The 14,480-nt window shown below is 42.4% G+C and overlaps 1 protein-coding gene across 1 annotated transcript in view; it reads left to right on the top strand.

Moving 5' to 3' along the window:
- Window positions 1–14,480, top strand: part of RYR3 (ryanodine receptor 3) — a 734,312-nt gene that overhangs the window by 301,110 nt on the left and 418,722 nt on the right. The window contains exons 32-38 of the mRNA XM_040412592.1: window positions 193–358; window positions 1,690–1,776; window positions 3,610–3,836; window positions 5,653–6,457; window positions 7,268–7,468; window positions 7,544–7,646; window positions 11,249–11,386. Of these exons, the coding sequence (XP_040268526.1) occupies window positions 193–358; window positions 1,690–1,776; window positions 3,610–3,836; window positions 5,653–6,457; window positions 7,268–7,468; window positions 7,544–7,646; window positions 11,249–11,386 (1,727 nt within the window). The remainder of the gene's footprint in view (window positions 1–192; window positions 359–1,689; window positions 1,777–3,609; window positions 3,837–5,652; window positions 6,458–7,267; window positions 7,469–7,543; window positions 7,647–11,248; window positions 11,387–14,480) is intronic.

Raw genomic sequence — 14,480 nt, 5'->3', positions numbered from 1 at the left:
AGGACCTGATTTTAACCCCTGCACACCATAGGAGTCATATAGACACTTGGATCTTGTTCTTTTGCAGACTGAGTGCACCAAGCACACAGTACAACGTTAGCATTTATATAATGAGAAACATGCAACATAACAGCAGCAATTTACCCTGTGTTTGGATGTCCTGTCCTATCTACTTTTTTTTTATCCTTCCAGTGTTAAACGAAGCAATTGTTACATGGTTTGGGGAGGTGACCTCTCTACTGGCTCACAGCGGTCGGGCCGCAGCAATGTAGATACTGATATTGGGTGCCTTATTGATCTGGCCACAGGACTTGTCTCCTTCACAGCCAATGGAAAAGATCTGGGGACCTGCTACCAGGTACTTTTATAAATGAGTTTTCAGCCATATTGTTTATTCAGTTCATTCAAAAGGGTTGTGAATATTGCCATCAATAATCATATTTTGTATTTATACTCAATATAAAATGACTAAATACCAAGATATATAACTTAATAAACTGCCTACACACAGCCACCTTACTATATATTCTGGGATGGATGCATGTGCACGATTTCTCTGACCTCTAATCAGCCCAGTCCCATCTTCTATGAGGTGGACGTATACTATAGTGAGGAGGCTGTCTCAGAATCTGCAGCTTCTTCTCTGCTTATCACTAAGGCCGTGTTCACATCTCTGCTTGGGAGATCCAGCTGCCTGATCCGGCTCAGCTGCCAGCCAAACAAAAAAACGTTGCATTCAATGGTTTTTGTCTGGCTGAAACCTGGTATTTATGCCAGAAATCGGCCAGATCACTGCTGGACCTCATTGCAGTCAATGAGGATCTGGCGGTGACGTAGAGGATCAGGCAACACTGTATCCTGCAAGATATGTGGTGAACAGGGCCTAAGGGCATTTTCCTCCTCTGACAAGCAGAGAAAGAGATTGCATGTATGCTGCCTGCTAATCACTGGTGGGGCATCTTCAACTGGATTCAATCTGACAGTCATAGCTTGCAACAGGAAAAAATATTCTTTGTTTTTCAGTATTAGGACACATGATGTGTATGTTAGACTGATGCCTCAGATGGATGTCATACAGTGCGTTAACACTTATTTGCTGGGCTCTGCAGAATGGAAAAACATGGCATCCACTTTTGTATCTGTCCTATATGTTAAATGTGGGATAAAAACATGATGTGAACAACCTCTCGTGTTATAAGTCAACTCCTGGTTTTGGCTTACAACTACTGATGCGAAATACTGACCGGTCGACCTCTTTCATGGACTTTGTCTTCTTCCTGTTCCTCACCGTCCTCATACATTGTTCTGTTTTATCCTGCAGCAGTATGTAAAGTATTGCTAGAGTTGTGATTTAATAGCTTGACACGCGATCAGGATTTTAACTGTAACATGTTTAGATTCATGCGCCAACTGAGCGTTACCTTGTCCGCTGTAACTCATATAGTAATTTACCTATTCATCTTTAAGACTTTTAGCTGTGGGTATGTCTAAGTTGTCATATTTCAAAACTGCATTAAGGTAATTGAACAGACATGATTGAAAAATTGCTACCACACAACAGGCATTATGGCTTCCAGCTTGAATTATGTGAGCTCTCCTGTTGTGTTTGAATAATGCTTCACTTAGAGGGAATTACTATGTTGTGTTAGATGATGGTTTTACTGAAATAAATCCATTCTCTCTTGTAAGGTTGAACCAAACACCAAGCTGTTCCCAGCAGTTTTTCTGCAGCCAACGAGCACTAATCTCTTCCAGTTTGAGCTTGGGAAATTAAAGGTATTGTTTTCTGTTTGATGTAACCTTTTCACTTACCCGCCATAACGCAATGTACATTCAGTAGCATATACTGTACTCTTACCATTGACTAGACTTCAGACTTAAGGGCCTTTTATTGGGTTAGTGATCCGCCGAGAAGAGCGCTCATTAGCCCAAGTAAAAGGCTTGCCAATCAGCCGACACATGAGCAAACACTTTTTTTGTCAGATCTTTTAGGCCGACATTACATTTTCTTTCATCAGCAGCACATTGCGCCATGTAAACAGGAGATGTGCTGACAACAATATATATGAGGGATGAATGAGCGTTTCCAAAATCACTCATCCACCATGATTAATGTAAAAAATGAAAATCCAATATTATATAGTACATGCCAATCTCTTTCTATCAAACTTAGAACCAGCCCTGTATCTCACATGGATCCAGAGATTGCTCCGATTGCTCTGCTAGATTTATTTCAAGCTGGCAGTTGGGGGGGGGGGGTGGGTCCTTTCACAGGGTATGTGTCCTGTCTTCTGCAGCTGGTGGCAGTTGAAGGATGGAACTGAGCATGTGCTTCTATCTGAGTGGGCAGGACAGAGAAATAAAGGGCAAACAGCAGGTGGCGGTATACAGATAGATTTCAGTGAATAACTCAGTAGCTATAGGAAATTTGTAATTACATGCAATTAGAAAACTATTCAGATCCAGGTGCTGGTTTGAAAAATGCAGAATATTTTTCATGGGATATCCTTTCTAAAAGAGTTGACTAATCTTGATAACCCCTTTTCATATATCCCACTGGGACCCTCTATGAGCCAGAGCGAAAACCCAGTCCGTATCACATAGACAGGCATTTATTTGAAAGGCTGCATAAGTAAATAAAAGAAGCTTGTAATAAGAATGTATCACCAGGGCTTGATAAAGAGACTGTGCTAGTCCAATTGGTAATCACCGTTTTACATTTGTGGCTCCCTATGTCCATAGAAACAGTATAACAAAGTAATTATGTAATCATTGGGCAATAATTATACACAAAAATTACAGTAAATATACTGTAAGATAATAGTGGACTAAATACGGCCGTGTAATGAGTTGCTTTGGGATATCACTATAGTCTGGATGTGGCCATTGCAGTATGCATATAAATCTTGATATGGTGGCATTTGTCATCATTAGTTGCTCGTAGCAGCTTAAGCTACACCATTTGTAGAGTAAATTGCAGTCATTTTTATACACTGAAAATAAATAATGAAGAAGCTTAAAGGGGTTGTCCATCCAGTATAATTTAAAAAACTAAATTATACTCGCCTCCCATGTCCTGTGCTGCTCCTGTTCGGACCCTTTCCTGGTTCCCGCTGGTCTCTACTCCTGGTCTCTCTGGACACACAGGGCCAGATTTATCATTAGCTCACGTCAAAATAATGGATAGAAAAAGTCTAAAAATTTTGCGCAATTTTTATTGCCTCTGCGCTATGCTCGCCAGTTTTCTGAAAGTAAGCGTGTTTTCTTATGTAAATGAATCTCTAGACAGATTTACTATTGCGACATTTTAAAAAATTACCAGCTTTACAATTTCTGTAAGCCAGTGTTCCTACCATGCAAATATTTGTCAGTGTGTCCTTTTATACAGAAATTTGGTTTATAAGGGATTATTTGCACGGATTACTTTTCAACCCAGAGTAACACATTTTCTTGACTGGCCAAATCCTCATGTGAAGTTCTTATAAAATATTACTAGGCAAACAGCCAAGTGCCTGCACTATGAGAAGTTGTTATTGTTAGACACTCAGTGTATGTCCTTCCTACCTTCTTTCAAATAAAATATTTTTCTATTATATATTGGGTTCACAGAACACCATGCCACTTTCAGCTGCTATATTTAAAAGTGAAGAGAAAAACCATGTGCCCCAGTGCCCCCCTCGTTTGGATGTACAGACTATCACACCCGTTCTCTGGAGCCGTATGCCAAATAATTTCCTAAAGGTAGAAACAGAACGTGTCAGTGAGCGTCATGGCTGGGTGGTGCAGTGCTTGGAACCCTTGCAGATGATGGCATTGCATATACCTGAGGAGAGCAGGTAACTTCCCTATTAATATAAATGCCTTCTTGTTAAGTACCAGTATATAAAATGATGGCAGTACATAACAGAGCCAAGAGCTTACATGGAGATGTTAACATGTTGAACAGAAAGGCTTTCTCTCTCCATGGAGACAACAGTTTTTTTAGGAGGTTTACACATAAACAAGTACAGAAATTATTAGTCGAAAACAGTGTTAAAATTGGGTTCACTCTACACAGTCACCATCCACATACACAATGTCCATAGGCCTGACGCCTGATCTCTGGATAGGTCATCAGTATTTAATTGGTGGGGGTCCAACACCCAGAACCTCCACCGATCAGCTGTTTTGAGAAGGCCACTTTGAGTGCCGCTGCCTTCTCACAGCTTACTAAGCACAGTGCTGTACATTGTATAGCAGCTGTGCTTTATATTGCACTCAGCCCCTATCTCTTGAATGGGGCTAAGCTGCTCCTAGGCCACGTGGCTCATGAATGTGTTGTCACTTGGCCAAGGAAAAGCAGCGAGAAGGCCGTGGTGTTAACAGGAGTGCCGCTGCCTTCCAAAACAGCTGATTGGCAGGGGTCCCAGATGTCAGACCCCAACTGATCGGATATTGATGACCTATCCTGAGGATAGGTCATCAGTAAGAAAATATCCAAAAACTCCTTTAAAGGGTTCTGGGGGGAAAACTCTGCATAAATAGACTTTGGTAACAAATGACTGGATACAAATTGGGTTGTCTTCTGCGATACTTGTGGGTCACAGGCTTTGAGATGATGGATGATCATCCATTCTGGTCCTGGTAGTCTTCTACTGCTACACTGTATATGTATGTACGGAGTATCTTCAAGGGCTTAAATCTTTATTTCAATATTCAAGAACAAAGGGGGACATTTATCATCTCCCTTGCCCCCTAAAAAGTGGTTTTAAAATGTCTATGGCAAGGCGTGCACCTCATCAGAAATTAGGCACATCCTCCAGCAGCACAGAAAGCACCAGTCTTGATAAATCTTCCGCAAAGTGCTTTAAGCACGAACCAAACACTTTTATCAGGTTCAATACATACATAATAAGTTAACTTGAGTTTTCCTTTTGGATAGGTCATCAATATCTGATCGTTGGGGGTCAGACACCTGAGACCCCCACAGATCAGCTGTTTGAAAAGGCACCGACACTCACAGTAGCGCCGCGGCCTTCTTGCAGCTTTCTGTAGGCCATGTGATGTCGTGTTCATTAGTCACATGACCTGGGCACAAATCAGCCCCATTGATGTAAATACCAAGTGTAGCCGCTATCAAATGGATGGTGCGGTGCTTGGTGAGCAGAGAGAAGGCTGCAGCTCTACTGCGAGGGCTGGTTCCTTTTCAAACAGCTGATCGGTGGGGGTCCGGAGGATAGGTCATGAGTTCAAAAATCTTGGAAATCACCCGGAAACATATAGTGTCAGTATAAAACCACCAGTTCTGTAAGTAATTATCTCATTTATTATCTTTTTGTATAAGTAATAGTAATAAATTAGGGGAAATGTGATACTATACATAGTGCATGATGGCTAGTCAAGTAGGTTACTGATCCTTTATTAGCCACAGACCATTTCAGACTATATAGGAAAATATGCCTGCCAACTATCATGCTAACTACTGTAGGTTGACAGGGGTCATGGGATGAGAAAAATCACATAATACTGTAAAAACATGAGTAGCTTTCAGGCATACATTATTGAGACACTGTACCTGAAAAGGTTGAATCGAATGTCCTGTGATATATGCATTTGTCTTTGTCTGTAGTTAAAATATTTCTATTGTACATGTGTTTTTTAACCTTTTATCAGGTGTATCGACATCTTAGAACTTTCCGAGCAGGAAGACCTCATGAAATTTCACTCTCACACCCTGAAGTTGTATTGTGCTGTTTGTGCTCTGGGCAACAATCGTGTCGCCCATGCCTTGTGCAGCCACGTGGATCAATCCCAACTTCTATATACTATTGATAACCAATACCTACCTGGCCTTTTAAGATCAGGTTTTTATAACCTTCTTATCAGTATCTACCTGGAGTCTGCCAAGGAGGGAAAGCTGACGATGAACAATGAGTTTATAATACCAATCACTGATGATACAAGGCAAATCGAACTGTTTCCTGATGAATCAAAAAGGCATGGTTTACCTGGGGTCGGTTATAGTACCTGCCTGAGATCTGACCTTCACTTCACAGTACCTTGCTTTATATTGACTGGAGAAGACCGCCAGCAACATGGTCCAGAGATTCCTATTGACATTCTCAAAACCAAAGCAATTAGCATGCTGACCGAGGCAGTGCAAAGCAGTGGAGACCACATCCGAGATCCTGTGGGGGGCAAAGTAGAGTTCCAGTTTGTGCCAGTGCTAAAGCTCATTGCCACTCTTCTTATAATGGGAGTTTTTGAGGATGAGGATGTCCGTCAAATTCTGCTGCTTATTGATCCTAATGTTTTTGGTGACCACAAAGAAGAGGATGGAGAAGACAGCTGTGAGAAGGAGGAAGTGGCACAAGATGAGGAAAAAGCTGTGGAGGCTGGAGAGAAAGCAACAAGAGAAGCTAAGGCCCCTGTGAAAGGTCTTCTGCAGACTCGACTACCGGAATCTGTCAAACTTCAGGTAATTTAGAACTTAGTTATTACTAAGTTCTTAGTAATAACTTTGAAAATCCTTGAAAGTGATAAATATATTCAGGCTCAAAATTAGGATAGATATGTTTATCCCAGGCATCTTTACATTCATTTATTGTGGATTTTCCTACCACATGAGCTGGAAGTTTGTTGCAAGTATCTACTACTGTTTCACTGTTGTTGAAATTTGATTACAGTCTTTTGGATACCAGAAAACATGTAAAGTAGCTCAATTTTCCACATTGGGAACCTCTTCCATGTTACTGAACCTTTTTTACTCCGACACCAGTGGTACAAGAAATGTGTTTATTGGATTGACATAGCGAATAATAACGCAATTCAATGCAAAAGTTATTGTTTATGAATGCAATAAGAATTTCTGAACTGCTAAAGCTTTACTAACTTCCACAAAACTTTTGATAGGTGGGGGTCTGAATGCCAAGACCCCAACAATAACTAGAACGTGTGCATTTCACGCTTTCTTTCCTTTCTGCTGAGGTTGGAATTGAGACAGACACATAGACTTAAATGGAGAGAGAGAGTGCGATATGCACTCAGACCCCCACCGATATAAACCCTTGATAGGTCTCTACGATATATCAAAAGTTTTGTAAAAAGTTAGTGACCCTTTAAAGCATTATAGATCCACTACATGTTTTTATTTCAATCATTTTATATGAAGGACTAAAATCTCTTCTCACCCTTTAACTCCTGTATCGAGAAATACCAAATAAAGGTTTACAAGGGCCCCATAAAAAAAACATATTTTATTGACCAGAATGTTCTATTATTTTTCTAGATGTGCGAGCTACTTCATTACTTCTGTGACTGTGAGCTGAAGCATCGTGTGGAGTCCATTGTCTCCTTCTCTGATAACTTTGTGTCGAAGCTTCAGTGCAATCAGAAGTTCCGCTACAATGAATTGATGCAAGCACTGAACATGTCTGCTGCCCTGACGGCCAAGAAAACCAGGGAGTTCCGCTCTCCTCCACAGGAACAGGTAATATGATGATGATTGGAAGTTTTTTAAGCAATCTCTAGGAGATAAAAATCACTATTTTCTTTCTGTTAAAAGATTAACATGCTTCTGAATTTCCAACTACATGAAGACAGTCCTTGTCCTGAAGAGATACGGGATGAATTATATGAGTTCCACGAAGACCTCCTAATGCACTGTGGTAATTATAACTACTACAATGGCGTATAGCATTGATTCTTTAGTTCCTATGGTTCAGGAGTCACATGTGGCATGTAACTCTTTAGCTGCAGGCTGCTGAAGATGCAGTTATGCCAATTCATCATGTTGTGGATCCACTTGGTTCCTGGATCCACAACATGCAACATCCGTCTAGACACTGCAATGAATATCATAGAACTGGACTATTGGTTCACTAATGACTCAGAGGTGATAAAATCTTCAACCTTACATCACTTTACAGAAAAATGCTAATGTTCTGTGATCCCATTTTTTGGTTGTGCTGTTTTTCTATCGGTGTTATGCCACCTTGTGGTGATAACAGATTTGGTTTCACTTTTTCAAAGCATCTTTACTGCACATGATCCAGAATTGTGGCTTCACCCATTGGAAGAAATCTGTTGGGCTGCATAAAATAGGATATATACGTAATGCCTCATGTACCTACAAATTTGGATTGCAAAACAAAAAAAGTTACAAATTGCAATTCATAAACTGTGTACGTAATAATTATACCTAGTTTAGACAAAAGCTTGATTAAAAGAACCCCTTTAACAACAGAAACTTCTGATTAGTCATTTCCAGTCTGATTTATAGGGGGTCTGCTACGATGAAAATTCTTTAAGGCCTTTAACCTTTCCAGAATCTTGTTTTTGAATTATACATTTGTTGCTATATTGCAATTTTCTAGCCATATAAGTATAGGGTGAGAAAAGCGACTTCATGCACAGGGCCATATTACCACTCTGTACAAGCCTAAAGGAGCCCGCCACTTAAAAAAGGCAATTTAGGGTGCATTCACACGACCGTATAAATGGATCCGCATACGTCATGTGCTGTCCGCATCCGTTGTTCCGTACCGCAGCCCGCAAAAAATATGGAGCATGTCCTATTCTTGTCCGTGGTTGCGGACAAGAATAGGCATTCACTATATAGCGCTGGCCATGTGCAGTCCGCAAAATGCAGAGCGCACACGGCCGGTATCCATGTTTTGCGGACCGCAAAACACTTACAGTCGTGTGAATGCACCTTAAGTCTGTGGGCAGCATATTAATGAGCAGGAGGAGCTTTGTATATAGTTCTTGTAATTTATTATTTTCTGTGCTTATGGGTTCTGTGGGTGTTCCTACTCAATGATGGATAGCTATCTCCGTATGTGCAGTCACACAGGGAAGGTTGTCAGTCACTGTTAGGACCTTCCACAGGACTCGCATGGATTTAGAGCAATAGAAAGAGCAGAGATTTACACAAATTCAAGTTTTACTGAATATTTTCCCATACCACTATATCAATCTGTTCAGCCCCTGCTGTTCTGTAGCATCTGCATCTCTGAAGACTGGACTGCAGTACTGCATGCTCAATATGTCAGGTTCCCTTTACACCTACATCACCCAAACTCCTCTATGGGCCATACTGTACTCAGCGTGCCTTACAGAAACAATATTATAATAACAATTGTGCCATAGTCTATCACCATATACTGTTAGGGACGTGATCACTAAACTTTTTATTTGTAAATCACTTAAAGTTTCTTGAAAAGGACATATAGGCTCTCCTGACATGGAACAACAGATGTAGCCACAGCGTCCACGTTTAATGTTCCCTCTTTATTAATCTAACAATGTCATATAGATTAATGTCAACATTTTGGCCCCTGGTTGCATCTGGGTCTTTTTCAACCATCCCGCATATTGCATGTAAGCATCCAGATATTCTCTGCGTCTGTGGTGTCCTGCAGGATTGCTTAGCTCTCCTGACATATTGGTTTCTGGAATATACGTATATTCCCAATACTTCACAGTTTAGTCCAATCAGACATCTATTGCTCTCTTCTTGGAAATGGATAAATAAATTTGTCACTCTATGGAGGTATTGGATATATTGGTGCATGTGTAATGGTATTGTAGCAGACTCCTTCTGTCAGGTTTAGATGCCGCAGTCTCTATTGATTCATAGTTTAGACAGCCAAAGTTAGAGGTTTCTCGATCCTGGCCATGGCAGCAGGAGCCCAACTGTAATTGCTGCTAGACTCCCACTGCGGAAGCTGTGCCCATGCGACCCCACTGGCATTCCTGTATGGCATGGATTGTTTAGACAAGACAAATAATGATGCACAAGTACTTTCTGGAACTCTAAAAGGTTATGGCTAAAACTGACCCTTTTCTTAAAGACTATGCTTAGAACACCATCACAAACATTTGTATGTGTCCTAATGCATCTAAAATGAAAAAATATGTAATTGTGCAATAGGTAATAATTAAAAAGTTACTATCTTTGGGTCTACAACTCTATGCAGACTTATGCATCTCCTTCGTAACAGACCTCAAACAAACTTTCAAACTCTTTGTAATCTTATGTTACAGTCATACTTTCTTCACTCTGATGGCAGAAAGAATGACCGCAGGATCAGACAATACAGGGATTGTCTGTTACATTGAAGACACAAGACACCTAGAAAAGCTATTGCTACATTCCTTCATTTTTCATTTTAGATGCATTGGCCCAACAAAAAAATGTGATTGCAAAGGGGATATTTCCATCTTGGAATTTGATGCCATAATTTTCTGCTTGATGCAAGTCCAGCCTGATGTGATTGGGCCTGTGTTCTGGTTGGTTTTCCAGGAACGCTGCAGTTCAGGAGAAATCTGTGAAGAAAGCAAAATCATTCTAAGGGCTCATTTACATGACCGCAATTTTGCAGAACGGGTGCAGATACATTTATGTCAATGGGTCCGCATCTGTAGTTCAGTTCCGTGGCCCCACAAAAAATATAGAGCCCGTTCTATTCTTGTCTGCAATTGTGGACAAAAAATAGGCAGTTCTATCATAGGGCTGACCATGTGCGGTCCACAAAATGCAGAACGCACACAGCCTGTATCTGTGTTTTGCGCATTACAAAACACATTCGGTCGTCTGAATGTACCCTAAAGATCAGAGTGAGTCCCTGCAGTCAAACCCCCTCGAATCAGTAGGTGGTGGCATATCTAAGTGAAGGCTTAGGGTACTTTCACACTTGCGTTAAACTTTTCCGGTATTGAGTTCCGTCCTAGGGGCTTAATACCGGGAAAAAAACTGATCAGTTTTATCCTAATGCATTCTGAATGGAGAGCAATCCATTCAGTATGCATTAGGATGTCTTCAGTTCAGTCACTGTACGTTTTTTGGACAGAGAAAATACTGCAGCATGCTGCAGTATTTTCTCCGTCTATAATTCCAGATCACTTGCATTATTTTCCATCGAAATGCATTAATGCCGGATTCGGCCCCAAGTGTTCTGAAAAAACAGACCCGGCATGCGCAGACCTTTAAAAATGTGAAAAAGATTAATACCGGATCCGTTTTTCCGAATGACAACCAGAAAGACGGATCCGGTATTGCAATGCATTTGTGAGACGATCCACATCTGGGTCCATCTACACATGGTATCCGTTTGCATACCGATTGTCGGATCCGGCGACGGAACTGCCTGCTGGAATCCAACAATGCAAGTGTGAAAGTACCCTTACTTTATTGAGAGCTCTTAAACTTATTGGCTTTTTGCTTTATTTTTGCATTGTCTAATGTAATATTTTATTTGAAATAAAGGCATTCCACTCGAAGAGGAAGAAGAGGAAGAGGATGATGCATCATGGACAGGTCGTCTTCGATCACTTGTGTGCAAGATCAAAGGGCGGCCAAAGACTGAAGAGCAGGATCCAGCAGAAGTGGAGGAGAAATCGCCTAGTAAGTTTAAAATGAAGGAAAACTTTGCAGCATAAAGGGAATATATATTTTTTTAAATCTGTTTTTCTTTTCTGATTGTACTTTTTTTTTTCTGTACATGATTACAGGGGCAGACATTGTGTCTGTTAAGAGTATTTACAGAGATACTCTACAGCAGTCCCATTAATCACAGGCACAATGGTAGGGGTAAAGGGAAAATTGCCAGGGAGGCTATTCCTGAGCTGGCACGCCCTAGTAAATATGCCTGTTTGGCTGCTATTAGGGAAGCAACACTGCAGCAGGGCGTTTCTTATAGCAGCCAGGAGGATGACCGCTGCAGGAAGGATGGGAAAAGGAGTGCAGCAAAGGTGAGGCTGATGCTGGTGGTAGGGGACTCTATTATTAGGAGGACAAACAGGGTCATCTTCGCTGAGACTGTGAATGCCGAACAGTGTGTTGTCTGCCGGGTGCTCAGGTTCGGCATAGTGCGGATCGGATTAATAGATTGCTGGGTGGGGCTGGGGAAGACCCGGCGGTCATGGTACACATTGGCACTAATGACAAAGTCATTAGGGAACTAGGTGAGAAGCTCAAGTCCAGGACCTCCAAGGTAGTGTTTTCAGAAATACTACCAGTGCCACGAGTGTCAACAGAAAGATAACGGGATCTTAGGGAGTTAAATAAGCGGCTCAGAAACTGGTGCAGGAAGGAAGGGTTTGGGTTCATGGAGAACTAGGCCGACTTCTCGGTCGATTACAGGCTTAGGCTACTTTCACACTAGCGTTCGGAGCGGGTCCGTCTGATGTTTCATCAGACGGATCCGCTCCTATAATGCAAACGCTTGCATCCGTTCAGAACGGATCCGTTTGCATAACAGTTTATTTCAGATCTGATTTTTCACTTCGGAAAACTCAGATCCGACAGTATATTCTAAACACAGAAGCGTTCCCATGGTGATGGGGACGCTTCAAGTTAGAATATACTGAGAACTGTGTACATGACTGCCCCCTGCTGCCTGGCAGATGCTGCCAGGCAGCAGGGGGCAGACCCCCCCCCCCCTCCTGTATTTAACTTGTTGGTGGCCAGTGCGGCCCCCCCTCCCTCCCCAGTATTAATTGTAACCAGTGCGGCCCCCCTCCCTCTATATTCATCGGTGGCCAGTGCGGATATTAAATATGAGCAGTGCGGTCTCCCCCTCCCTCCCTCCCCAGTATTAAATATGAGCAGTGCGGTCTCCCCCTCCCTCCCCAGTATTAAATATGAGCAGTGCTCATATTTAATACTGGGGAGGGAGGGGGGGGGAGACCGCACTGCTCATATTTAATACTGGGGAGGGAGGGGGGGACCGCACTGCTCATATTTAATACTGGGGAGGGAGGGAGGGAGGGGGAGACCGCACTGGTCATATTTAATATCCGCACTGGCCACCGATGAATATAGAGGGAGGGGGGCCGCACTGGTTACAATTAATACTGGGGAGGGAGGGGGGGCCGCACTGGCCACCAATAAGTTAAATACAGGAGGGGGGGGGGGGGTCTGCCCCCTGCTGCCAGGCAGCAGGGGGCAGTCATGTACACAGTTCTCAGTATATTCTAACTTGAAGCGTCCCCATCACCATGGGAACGCCTCTGTGTTAGAATATACTGTCGGATTTGAGTTTCACGATGTAACTCAAATCCGATGGTATATTCTAACATAGAGGCGTTCCCATGGTGATGGGGACGCTTCAAGTTAAAATATACCATCGGATTGGAGAAAACTCCGATCTGATGGTATAATCCTGACTTTACATTGAAAGTCAATAGGGGACGGATCCGTTTGAAATTGCACCATATTGTGTCAATGTCAAACGGATCCGTCCCCATTGACTTGCATTGTAAGTCTGGACGGATCAGTATGGCTCCGCACGGCCAGGCGGACACGAAAACGCTGAAAGCTGCGTTCGGGTGTCCGCCTGCTGAGCAGAGGCCAAACGGTGCCAAACTGATGCATTCTGAGCGGATCCGCATCCACTCAGAATGCATTGGGGCAGTACGGATCCGTTCGGGGCCGCTTGTGAGAGCCTTCAAACGGAACTCACAAGCGGAGCCCCGAACGCTAGTGTGAAAGTAGCCTTACAGTAGGGATGGGCTGCACCTTAATGGGGAGGGTGCAACTGCCCTGGGGGAAAAATGGTTAGATGGCTGAAGGAGCTTTTAAACTAGGATCTGGGGAGGGTGGGGGGTCATACTAATAAGGGGGTAGATGGTGTAGATAGAGAGTGGGATATAGGAGGGGACACTGGGGATTTAGTGGGGGCTGGGGTTAGCGAGAAGACTGGGGATAACTATACATTTATAAAAAATAGAACTGCTGGTAACAAGAACCTGTTACATACAAAAATTAACCAAGGTAACAAAAAAAAAAAAAGATATTCACTTTACAGGTAATAGTAATTTAAAATGTATTCTCACAAATGCCAGAAGTCTAGCTAGAAAAAAGGTGGAGCTGGAGGCTATGGTACTAGAAGAACACATAGATGTAGTTGGTGTGGCTGAGACATGGTTGGACTCTTCACATGACTGGGCTGTTAATATTGAGGGTTTTACACTATGTAGGAAAGACCAGGTCAATAGAAAAGGTGGTGGTGTGTGCCCGTACGTGAGGAGTGATCTGAAGACAAGTGTGAAAGGTGAGGATGGTGAGGATGTGGAAACCTTATGGGTGGAAGTTCAAAGGGATATGAACGCTGAAAATATAATACTTGGTGTAATAGACCCCCTAACATCACAGAAGAGATAGAAACGCAACTGTATAACCAAATAGAGCGGGCTGCACAAGCTAGTACAGTGGTCATAATGGGAGATTTTAACTTCCCAGACATTGACTGCGGTCATGGTTCTGCCTCAATCACAAAGGAGAGAATTCCTCATCTTGCTGCCGGACCACTTTATGGGCCATTTTGTAGAAGCTCCCACTAGGGGCGATGCTCTGTTGGATCTGGTAATTTCTAATGATGCAGAGCTTGTTGGTAATGTTACTGTTCGAGAAACACTAGGTAATAGTGACCACAATATAATTATTTTCCCCCTAAACTATAAAAAGCAAAATCTGTCAGGCAGAGCAAAGACGGTGC

This window comes from Bufo bufo, chromosome 11 (assembly GCF_905171765.1).
Source record: "Bufo bufo chromosome 11, aBufBuf1.1, whole genome shotgun sequence".
Classification (NCBI taxonomy): Eukaryota; Metazoa; Chordata; class Amphibia; order Anura; family Bufonidae; genus Bufo; species Bufo bufo.
The sequence above is the reverse complement of the archived record's forward strand: the minus strand, read 5'-3'. Positions and strand labels throughout refer to the sequence as shown.